The 27,328-nt window shown below is 39.5% G+C and overlaps 6 protein-coding genes and 3 long non-coding RNA genes across 14 annotated transcripts; 5 read left to right on the top strand and 4 right to left on the bottom strand.

The window, feature by feature from the left end:
* Positions 1 to 1,580: 1,580 nt before the first annotated feature.
* On the top strand, positions 1,581 to 6,761 carry LOC124198462 (synaptojanin-1-like). 2 transcript variants are annotated; one of them, XM_046594303.1, is made up of 13 exons: positions 1,581 to 1,877; positions 1,944 to 2,030; positions 2,100 to 2,376; positions 2,466 to 3,167; positions 3,238 to 3,403; positions 3,494 to 3,544; positions 3,642 to 3,668; positions 3,732 to 4,009; positions 4,350 to 4,479; positions 4,542 to 4,913; positions 4,990 to 5,589; positions 5,652 to 5,850; positions 5,917 to 6,761. In XM_046594303.1, the coding sequence occupies exons 1-13, from the start codon at positions 1,751 to 1,753 to the stop codon at positions 6,333 to 6,335; spliced, it is 3,435 nt and encodes a 1,144-aa protein (XP_046450259.1). In that variant the 5' UTR covers positions 1,581 to 1,750; the 3' UTR covers positions 6,336 to 6,761. The 2 variants fall into 2 exon arrangements, with proteins under 2 accessions (XP_046450259.1, XP_046450258.1); XM_046594302.1 differs by having other exon boundaries at positions 1,582 to 1,877; positions 4,332 to 4,479.
* Positions 6,656 to 8,877, bottom strand: LOC124198463 (UBX domain-containing protein 6-like). The gene is made up of 5 exons (XM_046594304.1): positions 8,384 to 8,877; positions 7,998 to 8,321; positions 7,814 to 7,944; positions 7,493 to 7,741; positions 6,656 to 7,434 (listed from the first exon to the last, which is right to left on the bottom strand). Exons 1-5 carry the CDS (start codon positions 8,442 to 8,444, stop codon positions 6,901 to 6,903), a joined length of 1,299 nt encoding a protein of 432 aa, XP_046450260.1. The 5' UTR covers positions 8,445 to 8,877; the 3' UTR covers positions 6,656 to 6,900.
* Positions 8,878 to 9,671: 794 nt separating this feature from the next.
* Positions 9,672 to 11,439, top strand: LOC124198464 (aurora kinase A-like). 2 transcript variants are annotated; one of them, XM_046594306.1, is made up of 8 exons: positions 9,672 to 9,832; positions 9,910 to 10,031; positions 10,123 to 10,308; positions 10,364 to 10,498; positions 10,558 to 10,716; positions 10,783 to 10,956; positions 11,021 to 11,173; positions 11,234 to 11,439. In XM_046594306.1, the coding sequence occupies exons 2-8, from the start codon at positions 9,922 to 9,924 to the stop codon at positions 11,277 to 11,279; spliced, it is 963 nt and encodes a 320-aa protein (XP_046450262.1). In that variant the 5' UTR covers positions 9,672 to 9,832; positions 9,910 to 9,921; the 3' UTR covers positions 11,280 to 11,439. The 2 variants fall into 2 exon arrangements, with proteins under 2 accessions (XP_046450262.1, XP_046450263.1); XM_046594307.1 differs by having other exon boundaries at positions 9,710 to 9,828.
* Positions 11,440 to 12,402: 963 nt separating this feature from the next.
* LOC124198465 (integrator complex subunit 1-like) lies at positions 12,403 to 14,606 on the top strand. 3 transcript variants are annotated; one of them, XM_046594309.1, is made up of 8 exons: positions 12,403 to 12,559; positions 12,629 to 12,770; positions 12,938 to 13,157; positions 13,215 to 13,513; positions 13,574 to 13,719; positions 13,794 to 13,882; positions 13,954 to 14,124; positions 14,203 to 14,606. In XM_046594309.1, exons 2-5 carry the CDS (start codon positions 12,738 to 12,740, stop codon positions 13,706 to 13,708), a joined length of 687 nt encoding a protein of 228 aa, XP_046450265.1. In that variant the 5' UTR covers positions 12,403 to 12,559; positions 12,629 to 12,737; the 3' UTR covers positions 13,709 to 13,719; positions 13,794 to 13,882; positions 13,954 to 14,124; positions 14,203 to 14,606. The 3 variants fall into 3 exon arrangements, with proteins under 3 accessions (XP_046450265.1, XP_046450264.1, XP_046450266.1); XM_046594308.1 differs by having other exon boundaries at positions 13,794 to 14,124; XM_046594310.1 differs by having other exon boundaries at positions 12,429 to 12,530; positions 13,794 to 14,124.
* A 2,619-nt stretch (positions 14,607 to 17,225) lies between these two features.
* Positions 17,226 to 17,749, bottom strand: LOC124197820. Its single transcript, XR_006876350.1, has 3 exons — positions 17,621 to 17,749; positions 17,386 to 17,548; positions 17,226 to 17,308 (listed from the first exon to the last, which is right to left on the bottom strand). It is a non-coding gene; the product is annotated as an uncharacterized LOC124197820 (long non-coding RNA).
* Positions 17,738 to 18,084, bottom strand: LOC124197819. The gene is made up of 3 exons (XR_006876349.1): positions 17,996 to 18,084; positions 17,834 to 17,926; positions 17,738 to 17,761 (listed from the first exon to the last, which is right to left on the bottom strand). It is a non-coding gene; the product is annotated as an uncharacterized LOC124197819 (long non-coding RNA).
* A 1,344-nt stretch (positions 18,085 to 19,428) lies between these two features.
* On the top strand, positions 19,429 to 23,329 carry LOC124198251 (calcium/calmodulin-dependent protein kinase kinase 1-like). 2 transcript variants are annotated; one of them, XM_046594013.1, is made up of 9 exons: positions 19,429 to 19,584; positions 20,540 to 20,786; positions 20,871 to 21,151; positions 21,223 to 21,276; positions 21,344 to 21,572; positions 21,646 to 21,756; positions 21,831 to 22,427; positions 22,515 to 22,635; positions 22,702 to 23,329. In XM_046594013.1, the coding sequence occupies exons 2-9, from the start codon at positions 20,612 to 20,614 to the stop codon at positions 22,757 to 22,759; spliced, it is 1,626 nt and encodes a 541-aa protein (XP_046449969.1). In that variant the 5' UTR covers positions 19,429 to 19,584; positions 20,540 to 20,611; the 3' UTR covers positions 22,760 to 23,329. The 2 variants fall into 2 exon arrangements, with proteins under 2 accessions (XP_046449969.1, XP_046449970.1); XM_046594014.1 differs by lacking the exon at positions 19,429 to 19,584 and adding an exon at positions 19,598 to 20,033.
* Positions 23,330 to 23,523: 194 nt separating this feature from the next.
* LOC124198255 (3-methyl-2-oxobutanoate dehydrogenase [lipoamide] kinase, mitochondrial-like) lies at positions 23,524 to 25,804 on the bottom strand. The gene is made up of 10 exons (XM_046594021.1): positions 25,660 to 25,804; positions 25,317 to 25,557; positions 25,187 to 25,255; positions 25,019 to 25,129; positions 24,787 to 24,954; positions 24,619 to 24,717; positions 24,389 to 24,554; positions 24,194 to 24,323; positions 23,882 to 24,126; positions 23,524 to 23,815 (listed from the first exon to the last, which is right to left on the bottom strand). The coding sequence occupies exons 2-10, from the start codon at positions 25,512 to 25,514 to the stop codon at positions 23,748 to 23,750; spliced, it is 1,254 nt and encodes a 417-aa protein (XP_046449977.1). The 5' UTR covers positions 25,515 to 25,557; positions 25,660 to 25,804; the 3' UTR covers positions 23,524 to 23,747.
* A 185-nt stretch (positions 25,805 to 25,989) lies between these two features.
* On the top strand, positions 25,990 to 27,327 carry LOC124198259. The gene is made up of 2 exons (XR_006876537.1): positions 25,990 to 26,080; positions 26,158 to 27,327. It is a non-coding gene; the product is annotated as an uncharacterized LOC124198259 (long non-coding RNA).
* The last annotated feature ends 1 nt before the right edge of the window (position 27,328 follows it).

Below are 27,328 nucleotides of genomic sequence, written 5' to 3'. Positions count from 1 at the left end.
GCTACATACCACTCTCAATTTAAAATTTATCCTCCTATCACAGAAACAACAAGATCAAAAATAGATGAATACAGCTACTCGGCAAAATTGATAAGGGAAGCCACAATCATCATCGACGGACGAAGCTAAAGTGATGACCAACCACGCTCCCGATGCAATTAGCAAAATTTTCGTTTCAACAAACACAGAGGTTATGGTGAAGAACAAGTCATCGAGGGAAGCTCACTCATTGAGGGAGCCCCTTGTGCACATCGCTCGATCTCCTTTAAACTTCAAGCCGAGTTGACAAAATCAGAAGCAAATTAGATGACAGACATTGATCAAATTCTAAAGATTTTTAAAGATCAGATAGAAGTTGCAGAGCGACTCAGTCGTTTGAGGGTACAGAACCCAAAGCCGGTACAAATTCCACAACTAGTCAAAGCAGCAACAACACCCAAAGGCAGCTCGGAGTAAGCAGTAAGCCGACTACCCAATCCAAATCTCTTAACAGACCCAGGAAAAACAAGGCGCCACCTCCAAGGAGAGAAGCAGCAGCTCCAACCCCAAAAAAACAAACGCTGCCCTGCGTTTTCTGCATGTAAACTGCACAATGGAGCTGGAGGAAAAGAAGACGATCATCACAAACCAAAAAAGATGTTCAAACTGCTTTGGTCTCCACAAAAAAATTGACTGCTTGAATCCCCACCGCCGGTGCACCGCCGGTGCAGGAGCCAGCGATGTGGAGCAAAACACCACCTTATCTGTATTTGGCCTTTAGGCAAAAGAGGGTTGTAGGCAGCATGAAAACGGTGATTTGGATTAAGGTCTTCTGCAATTTCACCACATTAAAAGAACCGCCCTCCAAAAATTGCGTGGGGTCCGTTTTAAAGTGGGGGGAGCTTATCTCAACTTAGATAAGATATTCTACGTGGGGAAATTATAATTTTGATAATAAAATAAACATACTGTGAGAATCAGCGTGAAAAACTGATTCGAATCATATTAATTTCCACCCGATCCCTTATTCATGCAAAGACCTCGTTTTTTCGTTTATATTTGAGTAAGTTTTGTAAATGTAAACATATACCATATATATAACCCCCTTACCCTCTCCCAGGGATGTGCGTAATTCCCCCGCTCGACCCCCTACCCCACCCCCCCTTTAGGCCGGCTTGGGCAGCGCGTCAGCCCCGTAAAACTCAAAACTTTAAAACATGTTTTACGGGCACTGGCATTCACGCTCATTTGCACACCCCAACCCCACCAAGGTGGTTTTTTTGTACGAATTTTTTTACGAATACGAATTAGAAATTTGGATCATTGAACATAGTTTTGGGGAAAAATTTGCTTTCTGATTTTGATTTATAAAAATGTGATTTAAAATCGAAAAATCACCAAAAAAATCATAAAAGACAAAATGATTTAAGATCAAAATCAAAATCACCCAAAAGTTGATTTAAATCGCGATTTAATCATTTCCAATTTAAATTCCCAATTGATCTTCCGAACACTGCAGCATGGGGGCGCGGCGAGCGCTTTCATCATATTTTCGTTCCTAGTTTGATAGCTAGTTTCCTATCCTCTATGATTCAGCACATTGCACAGCTGATCCCGACTGTGCTACTTTGACATTCTGATTTTTGTCTTTTTGACAGACGAATGTGCGAGAACGAGCCGAGCGTATCAATTCCATTCTAAGTCACGTAAAAGCTAATGTGAGCGCACATTTTATTTTTAAAAGTTGTATTGTTAAAGTGAGCCATCAAAAATGGCTATGGGAAAAAGTTATAAAATATGGCATAAAGTCAATGGACAGGGACCGTACAGTGTTTTACTCGAACAACGAAACCGAGACGAAGCTCTCTTATTTGAATCTCTAGTAATTGCTGCCTTGGGTAATCGAAGCAAAGTTCTTTTTATTCTCACATACAAATAACCAAAATGTATACCATTTTAACTAGGATCTGCTGAGGTTGAAGTTGTGAAAAAATCATACACAAAACTCTCTGATGCTTATGGATGCCTTGGAGTACTGTTAGTCAGTACAGGTTTGTTAAATAATTTAAGTTTTTCATATTTTTAGAATCTAATTTAAGTTTTTTTATATTGGGTTGTAGGAGATGGACCCTTACAATATCTAGTCATGGTTACAGGTTGTGTGTCAGTTGGAAAGATTGGGGAGTCAGAAGTGTTTAGAATCAATCAAACAAGTTTTTTTCCACTGAGGGGACCCCAAACAGTGGAAGAAGAGAGAGTCACTGAACTGAGGAAACTATTCAACTCTGGCACATTTTATTTTCTCTGGTCATCAAGTGAAGACTCGATTGATGCTACATTATGTACTCAGAAGCTCCAACAGAATCCTGGGACAGACAACAGATTTTTCTGGAATAGGTTTGCAATTACAAACAAAATAGACCAGATTTTTATATAAGTAAGGAAGTGTTGTGGGTTAAGTCTTAACTTAATTTTTAATTTTTTAGGCTGTTGCATCTACCATTGCAACATTATGGAATTGACTGTTCCCACTGGCTTCTACGGATAACATGTGGCAGCGTTGAAATTCGCACTGTTTATGCAGGACATCGTCAGTTCAAAGCAGCAATTTTTTCTCGTCTTAGCTGTGAACGGGCTGGTACGCGATTTAATGTACGCGGCGTTAACGACGAAGGCCATGTAGCTAATTTCGTTGAAACGGAGCAACTCATATATGGTGACCAAGGAGATGCTTCAGCTTTTCTTCAAACTCGTGGATCTGTCCCCCTCTTCTGGGAACAGCCAGGTGTTCAAGTAGGCTCGCATAAAGTCAGATTTTCTCGTGGCCCTGAAGCTTCTTCGCCAGCTTTGGAACGCCACTTGAAACTAATGCAGCAAAGATATCATGACACAGCTATTGTAAATCTACTCGGTCTCAACATGGTGGGTGCGAAAGAAGGCGAGGCTTCTCTTAGTCAACTCTTCCAGGCTGATCAGAAGCGCTACTACGAAGCAATGCCTCACATAATGTTCGACTACCACCAAGAATGTAAAGGTGGTAATCTCCAAAATCTCAGCAAATTGAAACAAAGTCTGAAGCCGATCCTAGATCGCCATTCCTTCTTCCTACTCAAGAATCAGCGAGTAGTTTCACAGCAAAAAGGAGTTGTTCGTACCAACTGTCTTGACTGCCTTGACCGAACTAATTGGTATGATTAATTATTTAGGTTGTTTTTGTGGATTGGTGACTTATAGTTGCATATTTTGTTACCAAAAAAGTGTGCAGACATTCATCGGTTTAGAGATGTTAGCACTACAATTGGAGGCGCTAGAACCCCAGACGAAACCACAGACGTGGACAAGGTTTGAGGAAGTTTTCCGGGCGATGTGGGTTAACAATGGAAATGAAATCAGCAAAATCTACGCTGGAACTGGCGCTATACAAGTGATTGATTTTATTAAAAATTTTATTTTGAGCTGTTTTTTTTTTTCTTTCTTTTTTTCTGAATTAATTAAGAACGTGTTTTTCTAATAGGGTGGATCAAAGATAATGGATGGCGCGCGTTCGGCTGCTCGTACTATTCAAGTAGGCTATGCGTAACCTATGCCCGGTGTTTTATTTCCACTTAATGTATAATTTGAAAGGTTAAAATAACATTTATATTTTTTTTATTTTTTTTAAGAATAATTTATTGGACAGTAGTAAACAGGTAAAATTCGAAATTAAATCGTAAGCTTGAAATTGGAAATATAACTCGGTCCTTTTAAAATAGGAAGCATTCGATTTGCTGATCCATGGAGGTACGGGGAATGATTTCATCTTTGACCTGGCTCGCAGTCTTTTACCACCGCACTGGAGTGTCCTGCCTGCCGATATATTGCATGGCATGTGTTCTCGCTATTCTGAATTCACGGAGCCGCAACCTATTCGCGTGGCAGTTGGAACATACAACGTCAATGGTGGTCATCATTTCCGTAGTGTCGTTTACAAAGACTCTACATTGGCCGACTGGTTGCTTGATAGTCCACATCAAGATTCAGCTGCCGCTAGGTAAAACTTACTCCTTAATTTACTGAAAAGCCAACTGTAATTTTCTCCCATTTTTACTTACCCTTTAAAAAAATTTATTTCGTGGAATTGGGATGGGTGAGTTAACTAATATATGTTAGCATGATTAGAGCATCCCAATTTGGAAATGATTGGAGCATGTGTAATTGTCTATTTTCCTTTAGATTCTAGTTAACGGATTTTCTTTAAATTCTTTTGACTTGTTTATTTTATTTTATTTTTATTTTATTTTTTTTGTTTCTTCGCTTTTCCTTGCGTCCAAGTCCGTTATTAATGGCAATTTTTGTGGTATTTTGGTGAATAGATCATTGGTGTGTCTAAGCGAGGAACAAGGTTGGCGAACAGCGGACATCTACGCTGTTGGTTTTGAGGAAATCGTAGACTTGAACGCTTCCAACATCATGGCAGCTAGTAGCGAAAACGCCAAAGCTTGGGCAACTGAATTACAAAAGGTGAGTGTCTGTGAAAAACCGCTTATTTGAAATAATCAATGAATATGTCATATGTTTTCAAGGTGCTGTCGCGGGATCGTCCATTTGCGCTTCTGACTTACGTTCAATTAGTTGGAGTATGTCTGTACGTTTTCATTCGGCCCGAATTAGCGGCTGACGTGCGCGACGTGGCCACAGACTCGGTGAAAACGGGTCTGGGTGGTGCCACGGGAAATAAAGGTGGTGTGGCAGTGCGGTTTTTGCTAGGCAATACTTCGTTGTGTTTTGTCTGCAGTCATTTTGCCGCTGGCCAATCACAATGGGCTGAGCGAAATGCTGACTACGCAGAAATCACTCGGCGTATCTGTTTTCCTCACGGACGTAAGGTGGAGCAGCATGATTTCGTCTTCTGGTGTGGCGATTTCAACTATCGCATTGATCTCGATCGAGATGAGGTAAAATCTATTATAATGCTTCAAAATGCTGTAATAAGTAAAGACGTAATTGTTACTTCGAATTGAATTTCAATAGGTTAAAGAATACGTCAGTCTACGAGAATGGTCTTCTCTTCTGCAGTACGACCAATTGAAAATTCAACAAGCCCAAGGCAATACGTTCGTAAATTACGTTGAAGGCGAGATCAGCTTTCCACCAACCTATAAATACGATCTATTCTCCGATGATTACGATACGAGCGAGAAATGCCGAGCTCCAGCCTGGACGGATCGCGTATTGTTCCGTAAGCGACGTGATCATGGTCACAATCCAGGCAGAGTTGCTTATTATGGCCGAGCGGAGTTAAAACAGAGCGACCACAGGCCTGTAATGGCTTTCATAGATATAGACATCCTAGCGACCCGCATTGATAGAGCCCGATCGGTCTTGGAAGATGTGGTTGGGAGATTAGGCCCATCGGATGCCACTGTTGTCGTTCAAGTTCTAGGTAAATCAGAAGAGGATGAAGATCAGACCAGTTGGGCCGACGATGAAATGGTTTTGACCGGCATGCTTACGCGAGTCAATCAAGCAGCCGGCGATGTTTTACTGATTCGTTTCGCACACGAAGGTCTTCTTCTGACATTTCGTGATGGAGTGGCGGCTCTGGCTGCCGTAGCGCTTTCTCCTTTGCAGGTGTGTCACTTCATCTTAATACATTTGAATGCACTTGACTAATAATGCCCCTATTCGAACAGATAAACCACCTCCGCCTAGGATTGAAGCTGAAAACTACCGACTGGCCAGCTGCTGTAGCTAGGGATTTCCTTTTAGCTGCTGCCAACACTGTGCCCCTCTTCATACCCGACGGTTCTGTAGTTCCTTTGGAAAGTCGTACTGTGGACGAAGATATTCGTGTATTGGCACTATTGGCCAATCAAATACAAATGAGCGAAGGTAAAATAGACAAACATTATGTCCTTCTTCACTATCCCATCAACTGCATAACTATTTTTAAATCAGGTGTATTCAAATCAGCACCAGTGGCACAATCTTCACGATCACCCATGATGCCACGTCCACCACCGCCCAACAGTTTAGCCCTACAACAGCAGCAACAACAGCAGCAAGCTAAAGATTGGAACGTTGGTAATAGCGCACCACCGCCAGTTGAACCTCCACCACCAGCTCCTCCAGTTCAAGCTCCTCCAGTTCAAGCTCCTCCACCTGTCTCCCGCCCTCTCCCTCCTGTTCCCGCCCGTTCTACAGTTCAAGCTTCAGCTGTTCCGTCAGCTCCTACTGTCGTACCAGTACGAGAAGCTCAGCCCTCCAACGGAATTTCAACGGCTTCTCAACCCCCACAGTCGTTTAACGTAGTGAGGGCTCCTCCACCCATCCCAGCCAGGAATCTTCCACCTGTCCCTCCCCGCACGGCAAAATAACAAGTAAGTGGTTGACTGCCTGCGACTCCAGTGAAGATTAACAGTATTCATTCCTGCAAACTCTTCAAAAGTATCAACCGGAAGTTTGTTTGTTTTTCTTTCATGGCAAAAATTTTACTTAATTTAAATGTGTTGCGTGTTTCTTTAAATGTCTGCTTCTAGAAGTGATCAACAAATACTCTACAGCACTGATTTAGAAAAAAAAATTGTTTCAGGCTTATTCCACAATAATTCATATCTACCAGCAGAAACTTATACCCCAGTCACCGTAAACTTATATACTGTATTTTAGACTAATTGAAGGTACGCGTTGATTCAGGTTGTGTCGAATGATCCATTGTGTATCGGAACTAGTCATACTTCTCAACGGACTTCATTAATACCAACAAAACAGAATACATCCGTTGTCGCTGTTTAACACCTAAAGGAATTTTTGTTTATCACTTCGCAAAATAAAAATGCCAAAAAAAAGAACAACCAAATGAAAACAATATGTGACTAATGCAGAATTTTATCTGGAAAAGGGTTCAAATATTTCATGGATGTAGTGAATAATAATAAGCAATCACATGGATTGCATAAGGATCATTAACTCGTCTTTCAAGTAACCAGAAGAGGATGCAACGGCTGGAGTGAAATGAAAAATTGCTGATGGACAGAGTTGAAGATCAAGTAGAGTTGAATCTTGAATGTCCGGTTGGTTAACCACACCAGCCGGAGATACTAAATTGAACTCTATGAAGGGTTCTTCGAGTGCATCGCAAACAAACAAGCGAACGTCTTGCATAGTCTCATTGACTTTGAACGTTCCTTGGAGCACGGGACCATCCGGAAACTTTATGCGGATCAGGGTAAATCGGTATTTTCGTGATGCAGCCTTCTCATCTCGTTCCCTCATAGCCCGAGTACGAAGCATCAAGCCTTTCTCAGCCGCCTCGGTTTTCAATTGTTGTTCTCGTTTGATTTCTTCGGTTGTAAGCCAAAAAAAGTCCGAAGGCAATTCCACCCGTTGGGCAGCTTGCGATGGCATCAAAATTTGTATTCCTCTATCCAAATCTGGCCGAATCGCTTCCGCGCTTATCAAGCCATCACGTAAATTCTGCAATAATAGGCAATCTATAGTTGAACCGTATTCAGGAATAAAATGAAATTTTTACACTAATATATTCGATGTGTTCTGGTTGTGTGTTTAATAAAACCCAGAAGTCCTCCGGCTCCTGCTGAGCATTTTGTATAGACTTTAACTGGAAACCAGCTGCTTGCAAAAATTGTTGTACTCCTTCCAGCCGACCTACTCGTTCTTGGTACACTTTGTTATTTATACGAATTTTATGATACTTTTCCTCAGCTGGGTTCTGTACTATGTTATCCAAATAGCGAAACAATGTTTCAACACATTGCTGAACCTATATCGTCGATTAATCGAGAGAGAAAAAATGTGAAATAGATTTCTTTATTTGAAAATGATAAAAAATAACCTTTTCTTGAGGCTTATTTAATGTGTGTATAACTAGACAAGCAGTAAGTCCTGCTTCCTCATCTTCTAATTGCTGATAAAGAAACTCCTTAATCAATTTTTCAATTTCTTTTTTAGGCAGTACTTCAGGTCCTACAAATAATTGCATTAATTTAATTTACTATCACAGAGGATACACATACTACCTATCAGTGGGCACTTGTAGTAAACTCCACTAACAGCAAGTTCATTTGAGGATGGAAGTTGTTGGGTTTTCTCAGACAGAGTTAACTTTTGAATTGAAGTATCCTGTTTCTCTAGCTCCAATTCCTTTAATGCCTGGGCTCTTATTATTGCAGCTGATCGCTGTTGGGGAGTAGGGTCTTTTTTCTTTTCAAATCTGGCTAATGCAGCAGCTGCAGCTTGTTGTTGTGCTGCACTAGTTGAAGCTTCAGAACGAGCTTGAGTAGGAGCCAAATTTTTGCTTAGTTTTGGTTGTTGAACAGTTTCATTAAGTTTATGTCCTTCTCCTAAAAAATTACAAGTTTTCATTACTCTTTTAACAAACCCATATTAATTATTATGTTATTACCAGCCAATTTAAATTTTGTATCAGCTTTCTTCTTTTCAAAAAACTTTTTAATTTTATCCATTTTGAATCCTACGCCTTACCACCGTGGTGTATGCTCACTTGGTAGCTTTAACTCAGAAACTGCAGTCTTCAGCTGTTCACTTGAAATTTCGTATTGACTTGGCTTCAGAAATCTCTGTGTTATTCTTTCGCTGTAAATTTTCCACGCAACACAAATAGCTAATACATGGACAGTCAGTATGCAAAAGAAAACTTGTAATAATTTAATTTGGAAATCAGAAAAAGCTGAATCATAAAAGTTCACTAATATTTCTGAGAAATCAATCAACTTTAAGAGAATAGATTTAAATAAACTTTCACAGTGCCCTGGTAACACTTCAACAAAGTCAATGACAAAACTGATTAGAAGATAAATTAAGTTAACGGAATATTCGACGAAAACCTCGACCCACAAAGTAGATTGCTGTTCAACCAAAGTTTCTTCATCCACCTATAATATAGGTATTATGCAAATAATTATACATTCTAGCTTGGTCACTAGGTAAAATAATGCATTTAATTTTAATTATTAAGTTGTTTACCATGCTACGAAATTTAGAATTGAATCCTCGATCGATTCTAGTATCATGAAATGACATGTACTCTAATGATAGCCTTTTGTTTACAAAATATGAAAGAACGAACCAGGAACCAACTGCTGTTTAGCAGTTGCGTGTTTTATACGATCAATTTCCACTACAACCCAGGCCAGACCAGGCTAATAATCTTGTGTCCGCATCGTAACACATATTTCATTTTTGACAGGAAATTGCTGTTGGCAACTATAATCCAATAACGGCAATATGTTCTCAATATTTGCATGACAAATTACGTGATACAATATGACAGACGTTTTCTTTTATGACAAAACCCTTGATGGGCCATACGGGGCTACGTGAATTTCATTTTAGAATTACAGTTACTACGTCGTGCCCTTGGGTCATAATATATTGCATAAGTTTTCAGTTTTCAGGTAGGGTTAATAAAAAAAGGTATGCTACCACGCAATTTTATCAAGGTTACCTAAAAACTCAGTTCCCCAGCCCCCTCATTATGATGTTGCCAACTTTTCAATGATAAAACAAATATAACCCATCGATTTTATTTAATCTTTTACTTTAATAAAATTTTTAGGAATGTTAAAACAATTAGTTAAAATATTATTTTAAAATGTTTTAAATTTAATTGATATTGATCGTTCTCTGCGACCTTGAGTCCTTGACCAATCAGACTTCAAGAGGATGGGTTTACCGTTTAAAACCCCATCGGCCCCCTAGCGTCAATGTTCAAATTTCAAACCAGACAGGGTAGACAAATCTTCTCCGACTTTTAAAGAAGTAACGTTAGTTCCAGACTTCTAGTTGACTTTAGTTACAAAGAGACCTTACTCGAATACTTCGCTGCAAATAAGTATAACTTTTATTATCTAATGATTAGTACTGGCTTTCCAAATATTTAAGAAATTGTTGGGTATTTTGATGTAATAGTTCACGTTATAAATGGAGACCAAGCAACCGTTGAGGGACTTGCAAAACGTGACTAAACCTATGACCACTGCTCCCTTAGCAAAACCGGATGTTAAGCTTGAAAATGAAAGATCAAAACCTAAGTATGCTTGTCATTCTTCTCTTGTTAGACCATTAAGATGTGGATCTTAACAGTTGCACATTGGTGTATTCTCCAATCTTTGATAAACACAGGTGGACATTGGAAAATTTTGAGATTGGCCGTCCATTGGGAAAGGGAAAATTTGGAAATGTTTATCTAGCTAGAGAGAGAAAATCAAAATTTGTGGTAGCCCTTAAAGTCCTATTCAAGTCACAGCTCCAAAAGAGTCACCTTGAACATCAGCTTCGGAGAGAAATTGAGATTCAATCACATTTGAGGTAAAACAATTCTACATTGCATTGCAGTTCTCATAACACATTGTTTCATTCACAGGCATCCCAACATTTTAAGGATGTATGGTTACTTTTTTGATGAAACCAGAGTCTATTTGATTTTAGAATATGCATCAAAGGGTGAAATGTATAAATTTTTGATGGCCCAGCCTTTGCAGCGCTTTGAAGAACCAAGGTAAGCTCAACTTTTAATGGGTTTTCTTGCAGTATCATAAAGTGATTTTCAATAATTAGTGTGGCAAACTACATGGCTCAGTTGGCTGATGCTTTGATGTACTGTCATGCACGAAAAGTAATCCATCGCGATATTAAACCTGAGAACCTCCTGATAGGAGCAAACGGAGATGTAAAAATTGCAGACTTTGGTTGGTCTGTTCATGCTCCATCTTCACGGTATTAGATTGTAGTTTGTAGGAAATGGCTTTACTTCAGTTTCTAAAAATTTCTCTTTCTCAACAGACGCACTACTATGTGCGGAACACTTGACTACTTGGCCCCGGAAATGGTTGAAGGCAGATCTCATGACGAAAGAGTTGATTTGTGGACTTTGGGGATCTTGTGCTACGAGTTTCTTGTGGGAAAGCCACCCTTTGAGGAGGAGAAAACCGATTTGACTTACAAAAGAATATGCAGGCAAGTTATGACTTGATAAGCCACATTTAATGCAGTAATTCAATAACAGCTTGAATTATTTTAGCGTGGATTTGCGATTTCCTCAGCATGTGACAAATGGCGCCCGTGACATCATCAGTAAATTGCTGAAATATCAACCCGAGGATCGCCTGGATTTGAAGAGCATTCTTCATCATGAATGGGTGCAGCAGCATTTGACATCGGAAGTTCGCTCAAAGTAAGGCAATTTGTCTAATAGCATGTGTCTTTCTTTTATAAATTCAATATATATTTTTAGATTGCCTTACTTCCAGTTACAAGACCCAATTCAATCCGAAGTGTAATTATTTATTAATTGAATGCAGTTTATTTGATTTTATTCTTCTGCTGTCCTATCATGTAGTAGATTTCTTCATTATATTCCCTGTTGTATCATAATTTTATCAAATTTCTAATCTGTGTGATCTTTCGACATAGGAAAATAAAATAGACGTATAAATTTCATATGCTACTCTGTATTTATATGTATTGAGATGTGGATAGAAAAGATCGAATACGATCAAAGGTCTTTAAAGTAACAAACTATTGATAAAATATGGAGTTCATACGTCCTGTAAATTAATGATGTTGAAAGCAATCATATTGTTAGTTGGCATTTTTACAATCACAGTTGCCGCACATTTTCTTTGTTCAGTAAAGGATCGGCAGAAAGAGAAAAGAATATTGAGTAATCGATAAGATAGAATAATGTAACCGTCATACCAGTGCGTAGCGCTATGACGGAATCGCAGTAGTAAAAAGGTTCATAAGTATCGTACTTTAGTAACTTGTATCGATAGTATATTTGCCATTGGAACAGTGTATCACTAGTAAAAGGTGTCTCAAATAATAATGTTCAGTAGAAATTGAAATAATTCTTAAAAACTGAACAAATATCTTTGAAACAAATGGCCATTAGTAAATTATTTCATAAGGTGGTGCATCTCAGAGTGACGGAATCGCACTAGTAAAGGTTGCCATTAATAAAAGCTTTTTTTTTTCTCTCATTAATATACAGTGTTGGAAGTAAAGTGTTTCATAAATAAAAGATATCACTGATATTTTGATTATTTAGTAACTGTAAACTATACCCGTAAATAACTAGCTCTTTAAGTAAAATGCTTCATAATAACGTCAAGGGTGCGTATCACTGTGACGGAATCGCACTAGTAAAAAGTTTCTTAAGTATCGTAATTTACAAATCTGTATCAATAGTATATTTGTCATTCGTAACAATGTATCAGTAGTAAAACGTTTTTCAAATAATAATGTTCAGTAGAAACTGAAATAATTCTGAAAAACTTTACATTTGTCTCAGAGACAAATGGTCATAAGTAAATTGTTTCATAATTCTATTTATTTTTTATTTTTATGTCTAAAAAAGAAATGTGAGTATGTGAGGTGACAGTAGTAAAATGCTCCAATAGTATTTAGCAACATTACGACAACGTCGCATGAGTAACCGTGTTGTTAAATAGCAGCTGCGAGCCTGCGGCGCAGGTTCAGACGACAAAAAGGCGTCGACGGCACGAAGGCACAAATCGAGGCGTCGTAGTGTAATTACGACGCATTTTTTGTGTCAAAAGTAAGCATACTTTAGTTAATTGCTCTTATTTTTGCAAAAAAAATAAAATTGTGTATCTTGAACATCCAGGTTTGGAGTTCTTTGGAGTTTGGTGGCCAATTTATGTGAAGTAAAATTTGGTCCATGCAGAAAGAAAGATTGTCAGCCTTTCAGAGAGCGGACTCAAGTTGAATTCAAAATGGAAGACCCATTGAATAACTCTATACATCAGGTAATTTCATGCACATATTTATTGTTAACTGCATTTATTTTAACTGTGCGTGTTTGTTTATCATGCATGCAAAGTTGCAATCAGAGAATTTGAATGCAAGGTTCGGCAGTATTAAAAAAAACCATGTCAGTAGCAATATGAAATAATATAATGACTTTTGATACCAGGATCGGCTTTTGAATTCATTGGCAGCCTTGACGACTTTATGCATTTTCCTTGCCATAAGTCCTGGTGTGTGTGAATCAGCATCTTTGGTCGCCTGTGGAGATTTGCGAGAGATGGAACTTTTCCTTTTCCTTATGCTAGAGGCTGATAACCAAGAAATTTTTGACATGGTTCTCCGCCTCACTGCTTATCATTATCCTGAAAATATCGTCTTGCCACAAGGTATTCAAGCGTGTAATCTTATCTTAATTTGTCACAAGCTAATTTTTTTTACTTTAGGATATACTCCTCCAAATCTGGCAGTTAGCACACTTTACTGGAAGGCTTGGTTGATGATGATTGCTCATAATCCTGGCAGTCTTGGGTCTGAGGCATGGAATTCATTCCATCCTACACTCCGAGCATTGATGGAGATGTGTATCACAAATGATTTCGCTACTTCTTCTGGTACCACAGACCAGACAGAGTTGCAGGTGGCTGCAATTGAAAAGCAAACCATCTTGGAATTCGAAACACATCTAGGAGCCGCCTCTACAAAAACTGTTATTACCGAGAACAATTCTTTGCTGCTAAGTCAAGTATTTAAAGCGCTCTTAACTTTTTATTTTCTTGCAAATCATTGTAATATTTTACTTTAGTTGACATCACTTGATCCACGAGGATCTACGCGACGACCTCCTCCGGCTGTTATTGAGCAGCTTCGAACTTTGAACGCAACACTTCGACTGGGTCACCTACTTTGTAGAAGTCGCCAACCAAACTTTTTATTGTAAATTCTGCATAGGTATGTGAAATAGTATGACTTTAAATAGCGAAATTCTAATCTAATTTTCTTCAATGCAAATTCTTTTTATGTAGGCAAGGAGCTGCGCAAACGAAGCCATGGCTGGCTGATTTGGTCGAGTCCAATGAAGGTGCTTGGAACGTTCTGCCTGTTCAATGTCTTTGTGAGTTTTTGCTTCACGAAGCAGCTGATGGTCTGCCTGTTAATGATCTAATGAACGATTGTAAGCAACAGCTTGGCAAACGCAAGGAACGTCGTCACAAACACCAACAGTTGGTCCAGCATCTAAGACTTTTGTTGACTGATCCCAATCAACTACCACCCGAAGCATGCCGTGAAGTCCTAGACTATTTGATGAGACGATTGAGTGCTCAGAAAGCTCTCGCCCGTCACCAAGCCCTCACGGTAAGAGTTTATTTTCATAATCAACGAGTTTGCTGAAATAATTATACGGCTCCATGATTATACATTACGTTTGCATAGGCATTGAGTGTGGTCTTGGCAGTAAAAACGATGATATTACCATGAGTGATGGTGCATGCTCCGAAGGAACAGGAGACGATTCCCAGTTCTCTTGGCTTGTTCATCAGTTACCTACCATCCCACATTTCGAAGCCGTACGCCCTGCCGTGATTGCTGCTCTACGGGCCGCCTTTTTAATTGAAACACAACCACTAGCCATGTGTATGCGTCATCGTAAACATCCGATTCCGATATTTCCTTATTTTTCATAATTTTTCCGTGCTTTCCCCTTTTTTCCCCATTTTTATCCAAAATTTTCCAATATTTCCTAATTTTCTTGGAGCAGGACGCAAGTCCTGACTATTGACGTTTTTTTTAATACGTAGCCATCTAGCGCTCAGCTTGACATACATGATTTTGTAGTTAGTAGCATGGCTTTTTCGTTTTCATTTTGCTTATATGGATCAAGCTCCAGCAGAAAATGTACTTGTAAAGTAACTTGATGACTTATTATCGAAATATCGTTTTATCGCCGGCGCAACTCTCCGTAACGACCAAGAAGTGAGCGTGGCCATCAACTAACTTGATTGACCAACCGAACCGCATAATTTAAATTTCAGATAGGTCAACTTTCGTCCAATAAAAAATATTAAAAAGCCAAAATGTTTTCAAAGAATCTTTTTATTATTTTTGTTGTTCAGAACGATAGGTGCGAATTGTCGGGCCTGGGAAATTTGAGTTCATCCTTTCCATATAATAATAATCATTTCAGGCCTATACACGCGCATCACTCAAATAATTTACAATCAATATTATACCTAAAATTATGTACACTAACACACACGGTATATAATTCTGGATTGACGTGGGACAATTTTTTCCAAATTAAAAAAAATCACGAACTTATCTTTTTGAGTCACGATATTATTTTCCCTTTTTAAATCTTTTTAGACGGCAGTGATCCTTCTGAGCGAGACGTCGTAATTGGTACCGGAAGAATGACTGCGCGAATGCCTGGGATGAAAAATAACGGCATCATCTTCATCGTCGTCGTCGTCCAAGTGATCCCTGCTGCGACGATGCTGATGGCTGCTGCTGCTCATGTCCGTCCGAGCCGGGAATTCCTCGTCTCCGGGAGTCGTCATGGCAACCCTGCAGAGCGTGCTGGTGGTCACGTCACGCGGGAGAGTGTTGCAGACGTAGGGTGGCATCTGTTGGTTGCAATTAGCTCAGGGCACCGTCACGTGACCGGCCCCGTGACACTAGTAGCAAATTGTCGTCTGCTGCTGGTGTAGCAACGCGTTATTACCTCCCGACGATCCGGTCACGACTTTGTAATTGCTGTTCTCCGAGTCGGTGCTGAACTGGCGCCGATCGTAGACCAGCATCCGGCTGAAGGCCGTTATGTCCGGCATGTCACGCTCTTGACTTTGCTGCTTCTGGTAATTGTGGTGGCGCCGGATGGCCGACAGCGGCGGAGAGGCACCAGTTGCCGGACTGTGAACGGTCACGTAAGACGAACGTTCCGTTGCAAGAAGCTGCTGCTGGTAATGGACGGGGCAATCTCTCGGGTATCCGGACGTAATAGCCGGCAGCGGAGTCGGAATTGAAACGGATTCGTCATCGATGGAAGCCACTCCGCCGCCGATTGAGGAGCAAGGGCACGGGATTTTCACGAAACCGTTGCACTGATTCGTCGGCTGGAATAAGGATTCGCTGGGATGATGATGGGGAAGGCAAGCTGGCGTTAGGGGGTTGGTCATGGGGTGGTGGTGATGGTTCATCTGTGACGGCGGGGGAGGCGGAGGAACAATGGCCAGAAGGTGGGGCAGATATAAATTATGGATATAAATTCCAACAATTATTCGACGTCTGTCTTAATTTTCAAAACAAAGATCTAGGATCCTACTTACCAGTCAAGCCGAGCATAAGGCAACCCTTTTCAGAATTAAGGATTACTGTTCGTGGGTGTTCCCTGACGGTGACGGATCATTTATCGGAATACACAAAATGTAGCCTGCTGTTGTAGATCATCTCTCTTCGGGATTCACGAATATATATATAGACCCACTACGGACAACTGAAGCCGGCCAAAGTTTGCTACTGACCTTCTGGTCTTGATGGATAGCCTTCAGGAGTTTAATGAACTATATAGATCGACTTTTTGCGCTTTTATAAGTATAAAAGGATTTCCTGTTATCGAGTACGGGAGGAACTAAATCCTATAGGGCATCAGTTTGACTTTAGAGTTAGCTTTGTCGAGCTTTGTTTTAAATTTCCACCACGCACTGATTTAAAATTTATGATTTTATGATAAAAAATAATAGTAATTGAAAATTGAATTGTATGAATACGTTTTTCACATGAGTTATACGTAACAGTGGGATTACATAATTAAAATGACGTTCTATTTCAATGATCTGACCTTCGTTGGAAATTTTAAACAGACTAATACGAACATTTTGCCGAATTAGCTTTTTTAAAGACGGAACTAAAGAAAAGTCCCAAGCTCCATCAACCACTTTCACGTCCCCATCGGAAAGTCAAATTTTTTTTTATTTTGACTGATTTTTCTAATGATTGAGTGGACTCGGCTCCATACATCACACTCAGCGTGATCGCCATCCACAGCCTATCAAAGGGGGGTTTCAGATGGGCCGCTGTGACCGGCTGGAAAGATCGGGAGAATATTGAGGAATTACCTTATCCTTGACCATTCGCCATAGCCGCGGCCTATATATTCGGCCACCAACCCAATATGTGAAATTGCATGAAGGTCTTGATGGAAACCCAGACATTGCTGGTGCGGCTTTGACCTTTACGGCGAAAGCGGATGTTGACCCCAAAACGATCATCACTGATCAAAGTAGTTCTATGCAGTATAAGGATCGAGCATTCCGTTTCAAGGTGAAGTTTAAATTTCAAAGCTTTCATCGCCCACGTATGAGGTGTACTGATCTATAGGCCTACAGCGGTCCTATCTGCCAGAAGGTGGGGCTGCCGTGTAACCCAAATCGACTGGCGTCTATTCACTAGAGCTAAAGTCATTTTCCGGTGCATTTCCTTTTTGGCAATTCGATTTCGGTGCCAATAAATGAACAGGAAAAATGGCAGAAGTACCGGCTACCTGTTTTATCCCAAATAAATATAAGATGTATAATTTAAAATCAATTTAAATGTATAAAATGATGGTTGTGAAAATACCTCGCCAGCTAAGAAACCGATGACTACCAAATGGAAACTGTAGCCTAGGCGTAGGTGAATATTGGCGGTTATAATGATGAGCTGGGCCTTAATTTACTTTTACTTCCGATTTCAGCCGTGAAAACCGAGACGTAAACAACCAGACCGAGTAAAAGTAACAATCCTGAATAAAAATTTAAAAACAAAAATAAACTTGATCAAAATTTTAAAAATAATTCCAATCGAAATAAAATACCGGAAAGGATAAAAGTGACGCCGGATAGAAAAGTGCAATAGCGTCTCCTGGGTGCAAAGTGGCCGAGGAAACAGGAAATCTCTCCGACGACCAACAGAGCGGTGGCCATGAAAAAAAACGGAGCCGACCTCAAGACCGCATCTGTTGGAATCAAAATAAATAAACATTAATGTATCCATTAGGAGCCCGGAATAATAATGAAACTTCTCTTACAAGGGATTGAGAGTGTCGAGTCATTGGGATCGGGACTGTACTCTTCCGTTGGGAAATAATCGATGTTGAAACAGTAGCGTTCCGTTTCTCCAGCTGAAAGAAATTCCCACGTCATTTGATTTCTATTTGATGGTCTTTAAAAATGATTTAAGCGAAATGTACGATTGGTGTAGCAAAGAGTCCAGAGTCCGCTGACTGTGAATTTGGAGAGGTACTCGAGTTCAGGATCTCTGGTTCGGTTGAATTTCGGGTTGGACATTTTCTCTTCGCTGTAGAGCAATGGCCGGTGACGAGTCCGATGGCGACGGTGACGAACGCCATGGAGGCCGACAGCGGAGTGAGCAGCCGGAGTAGGCGGCTTACCGCATCCAAATCGACAGCGATATATGTTAAAGTCAAATATCTTCTAATTCCATATTGCTAATAATAAATTTTGCTGTAACTTAAGCCTTAAGCTTTAAAAAAGTGCGACGCGGGGTGGCGAATAAGTCGCACACCTTATGATTCACAGATCTTTATGGAATGTTCCGATATGTTTGATTGATATCTATACTAAAAAAGTAAAAGTATCACGGTAATTTAAGCGATAAACGAAGCGCGAAGGGGGGGGGGGGGGAGGGCGGGGGTTGGCAGGCAGCCAGACACGCACAGTACTAGCTATTTGAAGAAAACAAATTTAAATTCTGCCGCTAAGCTGCAACGCTGCCGAATTTCAGAAATTGTACCGAATTCTACCATACACTAAGAGTCATCTAGCGTGTAAAATTGCAAACAAATTGAATATACTTGTGGAACAGAATACTTATGATACAGTTTTTTATTGTGACAAATTTGAATATTCATGTACTACAAAGTATCTTTGCAACGAAGTTCTAATGAGACATATATTTAAGATACGCTTTCTTTATACTACACATATATAACTTTATGTTCTTATGACAAATTTTACTTATAGAGCTAGTTATTTACGAGCATAGTTTAGAGTTACTAAATAATCAAAATATCAGTGGTATTTTTTATTTATAGAACACTTTACTTCCAACACTGTATATTAATGAGAGAAAAAAAAAGCTGTTATTAATGGCAACCTTTACTAGTGCGATTCCGTCACTCTGAGATGTACCACCTTATGAAATAATTTATTAATGGCCCTTTGTTCCAAAGATATTAGTTAAGTTTTTAAGAATTATTTCAGTTTCTACTGAACATTATTATTTGAGACACCTTTTACTAGTGATACACTGTTGCGAATGGCAAATATACTATCGATACAAGTTACTAAAGTACGATACTTATGAACCTTTTTACTACTGCGATTCCGTCATAGCGCTACGCACCCTTTACGTTATTATGAAACATTTTACTTAAAGAGCTAGTTATTTACGAGTATAGTTTAGAGTTACTACATCATCAAAATATCAGTGATATTTTTTATTTATGAAACACTTTACTTTCAACACTATATATTTATGAGCAAAAAAAAAAAAGCTGTTATTTATGGCCACCTTTACTAGTGCGATTCCGTCACTGTGAGACGCACCGCGTCATACAACTGCCAACGGTTTCGTTGTTTGGAGTTTATTAGAATTTGCCCGCCAAACAAGGAAGAAATATTGTAGTTGAAAATATTGTAAATAGGTGGCGTTTTACACTCACAACAACAGAAAGGTCTCGCAAAAATCTCTTTGACATTTTAAGTGTCGCTCATCCTCGGTGGGTGAATGTTTATTTTCACAATATCCTCTCGAAATGTAAGTATTAAGCTGTGAAACAGTCCCGTGTTGTGTGAGTGTTGGTGAACGTACGTGGGAAATGGTTTGCAACGTAGTACGCCCTTATTTTAATGAGACTGATGCCTACCTATACTTCGACCCAGTTTCATGAATAGTGCTATATATGTGTAGGGACCTCGATTCTGGTGTACCTGACTTCACGTTCAACCGCTGGCATTTTTTTTTTTAGTTCGCCAGATATAATGATGGGAACCTTGTTCTTGATAATTCGTTTCCAGAATGGCCTGAGGAAAACCATTTGTTACTAAAAAAAGTGCATTAAGTGATTACTGAACAATATTCAAAGTTATTATCAATATGATCAAAAAGCAAAATAATAAGAAAATTCCTACCTGAACTTTAAAAATTTGTAAATACAGAATTAAAAGACTGCATCTTACTTAGAAATAACTATTGAATTGTAAAAAGTAAATACAACTTTTTTATTTATTTATTTATTATGGTTTATTATGGCCTCATTGTGAATGCAATTGATGCTTGATACTTTCTCTTTAGGTGTTTTGCAAGCATTTCAAATTGAATTCTAAAAATATAAGTTTGTTATCTGGTTTGGTAAAATCATCCAGGCAAATCATGTAAATTCTAAATTGAGATTTCCATGAATAAAAAAAATAATTAAATACCTTTGCTGTAGACATGGAACATGGTTAACCTTGACTTGGATAGTGGCTAGTTAGGAGAAAATATAGTACATTGTGTGACTCAGTAAAAAAAAAAAAAAAATGAAGCTAATAACGTTTCTCTTGGGATTCGTAACGATATCACATTACTCAAAAAAATTGCGGCTAGGTTCGAAACCGGTTGTGGGCTTTTCGTGTGGTTGCCGTGGACATGCGCTACGGCCCAACCATTGACTAGTCCCTGAAGGTATATTTTAGTTTCAATTTCTGATTTCTTTTTGTTCATTTTATAGGGCATTGAGCGTGGTGGTGGTTGATAGTTCGATGTAGTATTTGGACCCAGAATTTATAGCAGCTTACAGACAATGCATCCCGAAAAAGAGAAGACAGCTAGCACATCCAGTGATCTCCTTTCATCATCCAGGAGGAGTAACAATAGCGCCAAATCGCCTATTGGTGTAGAAATTCAACATGAAATCGTCTTTAGCAGCTCAGTGCCTTCACCCTCCACTCTCCCACGCCCCTGCCTTAGTCATTCAGGTAAATTGCATTTCAATCCTGTTGATCACATTTTCGTTCCGTTTTCAGCACATGAATTAAAATTGAAATGATGTTACCATTTAGGCCTTGTGAATGTCATCTCCAACCAAATTCAAAATATGGACCTCAACGGTAGCGGTGGCGGCGAGAGTAGTCGTTCCTCCAGTCATCCTATTGCCATCCCGAGTGGAATTTCGCTGCACTTTAAGCGTCCTATCTTCCCCAATTTGCCTTACTCACCCATGAGCTCACCCTCCAATGTCCGCCGCCGCTGTCCTCTCAAACAGAGCCGTCACGTTAGCATAGAGAAGACTGGCCAATACATCCAACTGAACCAGTACCTACTGAAAGAACCGATCGGCCAGGTAAATTTCCTTCTTTTATCATACGTACTTGACGCTGTTTACGTGATCCAACGCATTTTTTTAATGTTCAGGGATCGTATGGAATCGTCAAATTGGCTTACAATGAAGCTGATGACCTTCACTATGTAAGTGTGATCCCTCTTGGAATTTTTCCTGCTGCATATCGATTAACATAAATTTGTGCTATTCAAGGCCATGAAAATCCTTTCGAAGAAAAAACTACTTCAAAAAGCAGGTGTCTATGGCCGGCTAGCTCCGCAAAGAAATAAATCCGGTACCAAAGGCAGCAGCACTGGGACCATCACACACCCGCTCGACCGAGTCCATCGCGAAATAGCTGTTCTGAAGAAATTGAATCATCCCAATGTTGTCAAACTGGTGGAAGTTCTAGACGATCCAGCTCAAGACAATCTCTACTTGGGTAATGGTCGCCAACAGTTGAATAATCAAGAATCCAACAATCAATTCGCTTTATTCTTTTCGCTGCGCCACAGTGTTTGAATTATTGGAATTGGGACCAGTGGTGGAAGTGCCAAACGATAATCCCATGGAAGAAGAACAAGCTAGGGTTCGCTTTCGTGACTTGCTGCTGGGAATTGAATATCGTAAGAGAAATAGCTCGTTCAAAAATTGATTTTTCGTGTTTTGTATTATAATATGAGCCAAATTAAAATTTCAGTACATCACAACCACGTCATCCACCGCGACATCAAACCAGCGAATTTGCTCCTGGGCGACGACGGTCTATTGCGCATCGCCGATTTTGGTGTCTGTAACGAATTTCACGGAGCAGAGGACGTTTGGCTGGACAATACGGTTGGAACTCCGGCTTTTCTGGCCCCGGAAGCTTTGGTCGGCAAGTTTGCTGGCAAGGCGGCAGACGTTTGGTCGATGGGAATCACTCTCTATGCTTTCGTCTACGGCGTTCTTCCCTTCTACGACACAAACATCGTAGCTCTCTACGGTTTGATCCAACACCAAGGATTACGGTTTCCGGCCAGGCCATCCACCTCCGCCAAATTAAAGGACTTGCTGATCCGTATGCTGTGCAAAGACCCAAGTCAACGCATCACTGTTCCAGAGATTAAAGTGCACTCGTGGGTGACGTGTGACGGTTTCTGGCCGCTTCCAGCCGAAGAAGAAAACTGCAATAGCGGACCCCTTGAGATTACTGCCGAGGATTTGGCTCACTCGGTTCGCTCCATTCCACATCTCGCTTCGCTCATTCTCGTTAAAGCCATGTTACGCAAACATTCATTCCAGCATCCATTCAAAGGCAAGTAGTCTCCCTCGCCTATATCCAATATGCCTCAGTAACGCCCATTAATCTGACTATAGCTTTTTTTTTCGTTTTTGTTTCCAGTAAATTCCAATCCATCTTTAGTCAAAGCAGGACAATCGGAGGCCGTCGGTAAGCAATTGCGTTTTCAATCAGGTGGGAGGTCCAACTCGGCTCCGGATTCCTATAGTGTTTTCTTCGAAAGGTATTTAACGTGGTCGTGGAATATCTTTTCATTTTCATTTGGCTGAATTATTTCTTTTCGTTACAGAGGAATTTCATTAGACTTGCCGGTACTTCGTGAGGCAGCAACAGATACGACCTCCTAGTAGCTATAAACACGTGGTGCTTGGGCATCGTTCCAGTAACTGCGCCGCCTAACTGATTATCGATTTCAGCACGCGCTTTGGCCAGTTTCCAATCGATGAAGGACATCCAATACTTCGTCGTTTTTCCCTATTTTCTTTGAAGCACTCAAATATCACAATCGACTCTTCGAGAGCATTTTAAGTATATCATTTTCGCATACGTTTTTTTTCTGTTTAATCGTATCCCTAATACGACCGATCGTGTGATTTTATATCGAATATCACAAAGCGCAGCATTATGCACTTAAATCCCCTCCTGGTGTCCTCTCACTTCCTGCCATGCGAGCAAATCAAGAGCACAAATATTCATGTTGTCTTGTCGTTCACAATTTCATTGCTGTTGGCACTCTTTTTCAACATTTATATCACAATATTTCAATCGAGCAAACATGAATTTTTTTTTAAATTTTTCTCGTACAGTGATGCAGACGTCGAATTTCTATTTCTTCTTTTTATCAACACTTTGATGTTTTTTTTTTCTTTTTAAACGTTTCTACAAAATTTATGAAATATATCAAATTCCATTTTCTACCGCCAAACAAATTTCGACTTTGTGTTCATCTACTTTCGTATTATAACTTCGTACTCACGAATTTTCTTCGTCCACAAGAAAGTGCATCACATCAGTGCTGTTCGATTATAGGAAGTGGTATAATTTTGTAAAAAGCAATACTGAAGAGTCTTATAGGGAGAAATCCTTAAAAAAAGTAAGGTAAATAGAACAATTCCGAGCAACCATTCTCTTCCAGCGAGATTGAAAAACAATGCACTTAAAACGCGTTGAACGGCAGTTGGGCGACGTTATACTACTAATAATTAAGAATTACGTTGAGAGACTTGTCAAAACTGATAGCATAAAGGAAAATATGCTTGATTTTCTTGTTTGTTTTTTCGATATTATCGAATGAGAAAAACTAGGGCTGGAGAGAGAGAGAGAGAGAGAAACGGCCTAAATTCGGAAGGCGTCATGTTTCGAGTCGATATGCTTCAATCGCAAATAAACATCCGTTCCCAAGCCTGTCAAAGACAAAGGCAGATGATGAGGCATCCGTTGCAACGCAACAATCTGGAAAATAGTTTTACCTTGAAGAGACTGAATGGTCAATGATCCTCCTAGATATTCAGCGTAGGCTCTAGATGTTGGCAAACCGAACCCGAATCCATGCATCGGAGACACAGAACCAGCACCAGGGTTGCTGGCGTCAATGATATTGCCTAGTGGATCAACCGCAAGTCGCTGCTCCGTGCTCTCTTCCGCTGTAGTATAGTTATAGTACATGACTTTTGGCAGGACGGCGTGCGGAATACCACCTCCTCTATCTGAAATTCTACAATTTGTTGACATTTTAGCAACACAGTATTAAGGGAAATGAACAGTCTATAAATGTGATTTGCCTTAGGATAAAATCCACTTCGTTATTTGCAATTGTGACGTGAATGGATGGCAGGGACGACTCTGAGGCGTCAGGATGAGATTCAATTGTTGCGCGTACAGCATTTTTAAATATTTCCGGTAATACGTAGTCTAAACAAAGAAAACAAGAGTTGGGGACTCATCTTTTAAAAGATTTACAGTTATAATTGCGGGACCTAGCGGGAGGGTTATGTAAGGGAAACTTGAACCGACGTGTCCGCTCAAACGAATATCAGGAGACTTCCCGTAACGGTGGAAAGCTAAACGTCTGGTAAATTCGGCCCATTTCTCGACGAGATCCTTTAACCGCAGAGATTTATTGATGATGCCTACGTGATGAGGCTGTAAATGATTTTTAGTTAATGCAATTTTTTCTAAAGTTTAATCCGCCTGAAAGAGAAAAAACCTTCTCTTCGCGTAGCGACAAATGATGGGTAACCAATAGACGAATTCCCAAACGAGACGTCAAAGTTCGATCGCAGAACTGACGGACTAGATCTTCGTTCTTCAAAAGGGGAATTCAGGAATAATTATTTCAACTATTCAACTAACTTTTTTTAAATGAAGATTTTACCTGAATATGTTTACGACACTCCTTAAAGCCAGCAGCAAGTTGAGTGACCACATGTGTGTGATCATCAAGGAGATTCCTTAGTAAGCGGCTGTATGCAGCTTCATCTTCAGGAGTACGTATCACAGGATGATTGTTCAAGATGTTAAATGCTCGAATGTAAAGTTCATGCTAATGTTTAAAGAATTTTGAGAAACAATGACAACAACAAAACAGCTTTTACAAAGATAATTACCACTTCAAGTATAGTTGGGTTGCAACCTATGATGAAGGGTAGAGATCTAAATTCGTGGATACGATGTGCAATTCTGACTGGAAGTTCCTTCCATAAATACTGGGCACTTTTCTGTGGAAATTTATTAAAATGTTTAACATGTTTGAAAAGAGAAATTCTTACACCTACCAATAAATGACTGCCATCATGACTTTTTCCGGAATATAGGATCATATATGGTGTCAATCTTACAGAAGGCTAAATAAAAATCAGATAATGATTGTGAATTATAAGCAATGTTTATTAAATATAGTATTACTTTTCCAGCAGCAGTGTCTATGGCACTTTGGTTGTTAACTTTGTAATAGGAACTGACACTAGGATTACTCTGTGGGAGAGCTTTGCTGTCATTTCCCACATTGTTGGATTGTGATGAAGCAAAATGAGTCAAATGCCTTACACAGCTAGATCTTTTTTCTTTGCAGAATGTGAGGGAGAAATGCCTCAGTGACAGCATTGTTATTTGTTTAGTTGACTCTATCCATGGAAAGTTAACAGAACTAGGGATGACAAGTGGAAAAAAAACAATTAATCAATTTTCAACTGGATTCTACTCCAGTTCCGGAGAAGATATGGGGGAGGCTGTATGTTTCGAAACTTACGAGAAGAAATTGAGACACAATGGACATAGCAACAAGCACGGGATATAGTAGAGACTGATGGGGAGTTCCAGAGCAGACTAAAACAAAAATGACATTTGAGGTTTTTTCGTACGAGCAGCAGACGACCTAAGTTCCAGAGATCTAAATTTAGGAAGTGAAACTGTTAAAGGAAGAACTTGAAAAGAAGGTTAATTTTTTAAGAAATTTTTGTAGTTAACAATTCACTTTGCCAATGGTACATAACCTTGGCCTTGGCCGTTTGCCATTGGCCTGAAAATTTTTTTTTCCGGCCACGAACCCGAAATAGACGGCACGCTTGAAACAACAGTATTAATTGCCAGTGGGTGAAATGGTGAAACTGCAAAAACCTACGGGAATATGACGTGAGCTTTTAATGCAATCTCAGCAAGTACCAGCACCAGTAATCAAAATTGTAAAAATGTTCTGCTCGAAAGCAATTATAAACGGGTTTTTCCTTTTTTTTTTGTCTTACCACAGGCGATTTACTTAAATAAATAAGTAAGCATATTCATTTTAACTAAACCTTAACTTTTTATTTTATTCATTCGTATGAAATGGGGCGTGATTTCCCATGCACGTATCTTACAGCCCATCAGTTCATAGTTCATACGGTTCATACGATACGCTGTCATGGATATTGTTTGTGTTTTTTAAGGAAGTTGAGTACTTTTAATAAGGGGTGTATTTTTTGTAGAAGTCAATTCAAAGTTAATACGATGGGAGGATAAAAATTTAAGTGGCTATTTGGAAATAGTTTTTCCTTGACGACTTTACGAATAACGTTTGAAGTGACCGCGCTAGAATGGCTGCAGGCTAGAGTTGCTGTCATGCTATTTCGTCTCAAGACAATCCCTCGAGAAGAAAACTGGTTTTAGGAACGGATGTCTTCCTGTAGAAAAGAAAAATATAATATCTGATTTCCCTATGCTATTTCACGTTTCGGAAAGAAAAAGCTAGGAAATGTCAATTACTATAAAATTTTAAAATACGTACGTGATATTTCCCTTCGAGAAGAGAATGCCTTTTTTATATTTTTATGTCATCTTATTATTCTCATATTATTAAGGGAAATTACTTGGCGGAACTTGGCGCCAAACAATTTTGAATTCGAGTCTTTACGGATGCAAAAGATAGCGCTACCGGACTGTGGCAAATCTCAGCAGCAAAAGCAAGGGTGGGGACGGGGGTCAAATCTCCTACATTCTATTTCAAATGCAATTTAAAACAGAATTTGTGAATAAAGTAGATGCAAGCTGCCTACTCGGGCCTCGGGGCCTGTATATGCCTCTAAATTCTAAAAGATAGGAGGAAGAGCGGCATGCATGGGAAATCAAACCTTCAATACCCACAAGCATGAATATTGAAGTAGGCATTTTACTTAGGGATTGTGTTTTCAAACTATCCTAAAACTTTCAACTATTTCGAAATGAACACAAAATTGCTGTAACAGAAATGCTAGTTTATCTTTTTCCTTCTTGTTCGTTTTCAATCTAGTCGGGTTGAAGGTCAATTATTTAAAAAAAAAACGGGTTGGTAATTCTGAAGGTGAAAGATAAAATACTAAATTTCGAAATGACATAGTGGCACCTGAGTAAGCACAACAACTCTTGAAAAGTTTAAGCATTTCATCTTATTCTATCCGTTGAGT

Source organism: Daphnia pulex, chromosome 7 (assembly GCF_021134715.1).
Source record: "Daphnia pulex isolate KAP4 chromosome 7, ASM2113471v1".
NCBI classification, from domain to species: domain Eukaryota; kingdom Metazoa; phylum Arthropoda; class Branchiopoda; order Diplostraca; family Daphniidae; genus Daphnia; species Daphnia pulex.
The sequence above is the reverse complement of the archived record's forward strand: the minus strand, read 5'-3'. Positions and strand labels throughout refer to the sequence as shown.